Source organism: Chlorocebus sabaeus, chromosome 26 (genome assembly GCF_047675955.1).
Source record: "Chlorocebus sabaeus isolate Y175 chromosome 26, mChlSab1.0.hap1, whole genome shotgun sequence".
Lineage (NCBI taxonomy): Eukaryota > Metazoa > Chordata > Mammalia > Primates > Cercopithecidae > Chlorocebus > Chlorocebus sabaeus.
Genome location: NC_132929.1, coordinates 17,044,228 through 17,050,227, shown reverse-complemented (window position 1 = coordinate 17,050,227; position 6,000 = coordinate 17,044,228). Strand labels below are relative to the sequence as shown.

Here is a 6,000-nt window from a genome sequence, read left to right as displayed (position 1 = left end):
CCACGCCCTTCAATTCTCAACCAGAGTTGTAAAAAATAGGAGCTCAAGTAGTTGTGCTGCCCTAAACAATGTATTGCAACATGTATTGGCAAATATTTCTGTGTATGTCCATTTTTTTCATTTGCTCTTTTCGTTTTTTTGTTATAATGATGTATAAATGTGCCATTAAAAAACCTCTAAATGTTCTGCTTCTTCCATTTAGCTAAGGAAGGAAAGATGATATCTTGCCCATTTTATAAACATAGAAGCCAAGCCTAACTTGCCCAGTTTTTTATGGTTTTCAGTTTCCTACATATGAGAGTTGGTGCTTGCAATGATCCTTTTCTCATCATTCCAAAAAGATGAACAAAACTGAATTATTCAGATTTTATTCTTGTCGATTACTGATATGGGGAAAGGGAAAATACTCCCAAAAAATCTTGTAAAATTCATAGATCTCTTTATTAATTTTCAAGTGTTTGGATGCGTAAAGAAGATTATTTGAAGACGGCTTTTGGAATCAATTAGCATGGACCCCAGCAGTGACTACCATTTCCTCAGCCAGATTTTGTGGAAGAGGGTGAAACTCACATTGGTTTGTGGCGTCTTCGAGGGTGTGCTTCAGCATGTTGACCCTAATAAGATTGTTATCCTGAAGAAAGGTCTTGTTCTATTTCTCATACTGTTCTGCCTTTTAAGAGATTAGTGATTTTCAGTGATAGCTTTCATCTCCATTAGCGATTGGGAGGGTGGCATTATTCCTATTTTAGGGAAAGTATGGGAGGAAGGTTAGAATATCGTTTTCCCAAACAGAACAATGTGACTGAATATGCTGGTTTGTCCCTAATTCTTTTTTTTTTTTTTTTTTTTTTTTTGGGGGAGATGGAGTATCTCTCTGTTGCCCAGGCTGGAGTGCAGTGGCGCGATCTTGGCTCACTGCAAATTCCACCTCCTGGGTTCACGTTATTCTCCTGCCTCAGCCTCCCGCATAGCTGGACTACAGGCGCCCACCACTGCGACTCGCTAATTATTTGTATTTTTAGTAGATAGGGTTTCACCGTGTTAGCCAGGATGGTCTCAATCTCCTGACCTCGTGATCCACCCACCTTGGTCTCCCAAAATGCTGGGATTACAGGTGTGAGCCACTGCGCCTGGCCTGGTTTGTCCCCACTTTTGATATGATAGCAGGGATTTTCAATATAAAAAGTTTTTTTTAATTACTTGGGTACTTCTTTTTTTAATTTCCTTTTTTTTTTTTTTTTTTTTCTTGATATGTCTTGCTCCGTCCCCCAGACCCCCCAGGCTGGAGTGCAGTGGCATGATAGCTCACCGAAACCTCCTGGGTTCAAGTGATTCTCCTGCTTCAGCCTCCCAAGTAGCTGGGATTACAGGCACACACCACCACGCCCAGCTAATTTTTGTATTTTTAATACAAAAAGTATAAAATACAGCTGTTGGCTGGTCTCAAACTCCTGACCTCAGGTGATCTGCCCACCTTGGCCCCCCAAAGTGCTGGGGTTATAGGCATGAGCCACTGCTCCTGGCCTTTTTTTTTTTTTTTTTTTCTCTGAGAATGAGTCTCACTCTGTTGCCCAGGCTGGACTAGTGGCGTGATCGTGGCTCACTGCAACCTCTGCCTCCCAGGTTCAAGCGATTCTCCTGCCTCAGCCTCCCAAGTAGCTGGGATTACAGGCACCCACCACCAAGCCTGGCTAATTTTTGTATTTTTAGTAGTGACAGAGTTTCATTGTGTTGGCCAGGCTGGTCTCAAAGTCCTGACTTCAGGTGATCCGCCCACCTCGGTCTCCCTAAAGTGCTGGGATTACAGGCTTGAGCCACCAATGCCTGGCTCTTTAATTTCTTTCCATATGCATTTTGAAATTAAAAATAACCACCACATTATTTAGAATTGTTTTTGGCTTCAGCAGATGAGTTGATACAGTAAGGGGTTAATTTTTTCATACAAAAAGTAAAGAGGTAGTCAGACGAAGAATAGTGCAATGGCTGTAAGACACCAGCAGGAACCAGGCGCCTTTTGCTCCTGCTCTGCCACGTCAGTGATCATCTGTTATCCTCATGGTCACCAGGTAGCCTCTACAACGCCCAGCTGCAATTCCAGTTCATCATAAAGGATAAAGCTCAAGAACGGGTAAATGCAAGAGAAACATAGGGCAATCTTTTTTTTTTTTTTAAAGACACATTCATGCTCTATTATCCAGTCTGAATTGCAATGGCATGGTGTGATCACGGCTCACTGCAGCTTCAACTTCCTAGGGTCAAGTGATCCTCCGACCTCAGCCTCCTGAGTAGCTGGGACTACACTTGTGCAGACTGCACCTGGTTAGTGTTTTTAATCTTTATTTTTTGTAGAGATGGAGCCTCCCTATGTTGCCCAGGCTGGTCTTAAACTCCTGGCTCTAGTGATCCACCTTGGCCTCCCAAAATGCTAGGTTTATAGGCGTGAGCCACCATGCCCAGCCAGGACAACCTTAAATCTTACAACTTGCAGCTGCATCCAATGAAATAACTTCGTGTTAATATTTTTTTCTGATTTAAGGTTTCTTTTTTGTGTGGAGGAAGGCACATGGAATTTCCATGTCCTCTTTGGTTGTGCCACCCTCCCAGTACCTCCATATCTGCCAATCTGGAAGTTTCAATATATAGAGTTTCCTGGCATAAGTTTCAGGTTCATCATTGAAACATGTATAAATGGCATTTGAAAGATTAATGTTATTAAGCCAAATTTTGAGTTAAAACAGACTTTTAGGGGCTCGGATGGGATTGTAACAGGTTTGTGCAACATTAATTCATTTAGTAATCGTATATTGATTGCTTTATATCTCAGGAACTGTGCTTGGTACCAGGGGTACATGCAGAAATAAGGTGGTCCCTGTTCTTAAAAAGCTTAGTCTAGGGACTGGGCTCAGTGGCTCACGCCTGTAGTCCCAGCACAAAATTAGCTAAGCATGGTAGCGGATGCCTGTAATCCCAGCTACTTGGGAGGCTGAGGCAGGAGAATGGCTTGAACCTGGGAGGTGGAGGTTGCAGTGAGAACTTAGTCTAGCCTATAGTCCCAGCTACCTGGGAGGGTAAGGCAGAATTGCTTGAGGCCAGGAGTTTAAGGCCATCCCAGGCAGCATAGCAAAACCACATCTGTAGAAAAATTATTTTTAATTAATTTAGTTTTTCTTGTTTTTTTTTTTTTTGAAACAGAGTCTCGCTGTGTCACCCAGGCTGGAGTGCAGTGGCGCAATCTCAGCTCACTATAACCTCCGCCTCCCAGGTTCAAGCCATTCTCCTGCCTCAGACTCCCAAGTAGCTGGGACTACAGGTGCCCACCACCACGCCCGGCTGATTTTTTTTTGTATTTTTACAAAGTACAAAACTATAAAAAACATAGACGGGGTTTCACTATGTTGGCCAGGGCGGTCTTGAACTCCTGACCTCGTGATCCGCCTGCCTTGGCCTCCCAAAGTGCTGGGATTACAGATGTGAGCCACCGTGCCAGGCCTATTTTTTCTTTTTTTAAAAATTGAGATGGGGTCTCACCACGTTACCCAGGCTTGTCTCCAGCTCCTGGGCTCAAGTGATCCTCCCGCCTCAGCTTCCCAAAGTGCTGAGATTATAGGCATGAACCACCACACCCAGCCCCTGACAAAAAATATTTTCGACACAGAGTCTTGCTCTGTCATTCAAGCTGGAGTGCAGTGGCACTATCATGGCTTATTGCAACCTTGACCTCATGGGCGCAAGTGATTCTCCTGCTTCAGCCTCCCAAATAGCTGGGACTACAGGCATGTGCCACCAAGACTAGCTAATTTTTTAAATTTTTTGTAGAGATGGGGTCTCTCTGGGTTGCCCAAGCTGGTCTTGAACTCCTGGACTCAAGCAGTTCTCCCACTCAGCCTCCAAAGTGCTGGGATTAGAAGTGTGAACCACCACATCCAGCCTAAAAAACAATTTTTTTTTTTTAAACGGAGTTTTGCTCTTGTTGCCCAGACTGGAGTGCAATGACACGGTATCGGCTCATGGCAACCTCCACCTCCCGGGTTCAAGCAATTCTCCTGCCTCAGCCTCCCGAGTAGCTGGAATTACAGGCATGTGCCACCACACCCAGCTAATTTTATATTTTTAGTAGAGATGGGGTTTCTCTGTGTTGGTCAGGTTGATCTTGAACTCCTGACCTCAGTTGATCCTCCCACCTCGGCCTCCCAAAGTGCTGGGATTACAGGCGTGAGCCACTGCACCCAGCCAAATTTTTTTTTTTTTAATTAGCCAGTCATGGTGGTTCCTACCTGTAGTCCCAGCTACTTGGAGGCTGAAGTGGGAGGATCACTTAAGCCCAGGAGTTCGAGGCTACAGTGAGCTATGATCATGCTCCTGTACTCCAGTCTGGGCAACAGCGCAAGACCCCATCTCTAAAAAAAAATTTTTCTTTTTTTTTTAGAGATGGAGTCTCGGTCTGTCGCGAGGCTGGAGTGCAGTGGCTCAATCTCGTCTCACTGGAACCTCTGCCTCCCAAGTTCAAGCAATTCACCTGCCTCAGCCTCTTGAGTAGCTGGGACTATAGGCGTGCACCACCACGCCCAGCTAATTTTTGTATTTTTGATAGAGACGGGATTTCACCATATTGGCCAGAATCGTCTCAATCTCTTGACCTTGTGATCCTTCCACCTCAGCCTCCCAAGATGCTGGGATTATAGGCGTGAGCCACTGCATCTGGCAAAAAAAAAAAAATTTTTAAATAAAAACTTAGTATCATAAATAGACAAATAGGTAGACAGGTATAATGGAGTGTGAGATCCTCTCTGATAGAAAGTTGCAAAGGATGCTATAAAAACACAAATATTCAACTAATTTCTATCTAGAAGTGCTTGAATTAGGACAGTGGAGTGATTTCCTAAAGGAGGAATTGGTGATGGAACTCCATCTGGTTGAGTAGGAGTTAACAATGGGAAAGGGGCTGGGCACTGTGGCTCACGCCTATACTCCCAGCACTTTGGGAGGGATCGCAACTCATTGCAACCTCCGCCTCCCAAGTTCAAGTGATTCTCCTGCCTTGGCCTCTGAATAGATGGGATTACAGGTGCATGGCACCACACTTGGCTAATTTTTGTATTTTTTAGTAGAGATGGGGTTTCACCATGTTGGCCAGGTCTCGAACTCCTGACCTCAGGTGATCTGCCTACCTTGGCCTCCCAAAAGGCTAGGTTTACAGGCATGAGCCACCGAACCTGGCCCCTTTTGAAAATTCTTTTTTTTTTTTTTTTTTTTTTGAGATGGAGTCTCACTTTGTCGCCCCGTCTGGAGTGTAGTGGCGTGATCTCGGCTCACTGCAACCTCTGACGCCGGGGTTCAAGCGATTCTCCTACCTCAGCCTCCCGAGTAGTTGGGATTACAGGCACCTGCCACCGCGCCTGGCTAAGTTTTGATGTTTTAGTAGAGACGGGGTTTCACGCTCTTGGTCAGGCTGGTTTTGAACTCTTGACCTCATGATCCACCTGTCTTGGCCTCCCAAAGTGCTGGGATTACAGGCATGAGCCACTGCGCCCGGCCTGAAAATTCTTTAGTAAGTTTGTTCTTAGTTGAAAATATGAGTGGAGCTGAGAAGAATAGTCCATGCGGGAGAAAAAATAAATGTCAGGGCAACTAAGAAGTGGGTATGATCATTCAAAGAGAAGGAAAAAGGATGAGGGACAAAGCGTTGGGGACTATCAGTGTATAAGGGGCAAGCAGAGGTATAGAGACAGCTAGGGAGACTGGAAGGAGCAAATCAGGGAGCCACTGTAACAGGGGTTATAAGAAAGTGTATTTCCAGGCAGGGTGGCTCACATCTGTAATCCCACGACTTTTGGGAGGCTGAGGTAGGAGGATGGCTTGAGCCCAGGAGTTTGAATCTAGCCTGGGCAACGTAGTAAGACCCAATCTCTACCAAAAAAAAAGAATAGCCAGGCATGCTGGCATATGCCTGTTGTCCCAGCTACTCGGAAGGCTAAGGCAGGATTGCTTAAGCCCAGGTAT

General features: G+C 45.1%; 1 protein-coding gene across 1 annotated transcript in view; it reads left to right on the top strand.

Moving 5' to 3' along the window:
* The first annotated feature begins 455 nt into the window (after positions 1–455).
* Positions 456–6,000, top strand: part of EXD1 (exonuclease 3'-5' domain containing 1) — a 40,633-nt gene continuing 35,088 nt past the window's right edge. The window contains exon 1 of the mRNA XM_038009846.2: positions 456–641. Coding sequence (XP_037865774.1) covers positions 509–641 — 133 coding nt within the window. The 5' untranslated portion in view covers positions 456–508. The remainder of the gene's footprint in view (positions 642–6,000) is intronic.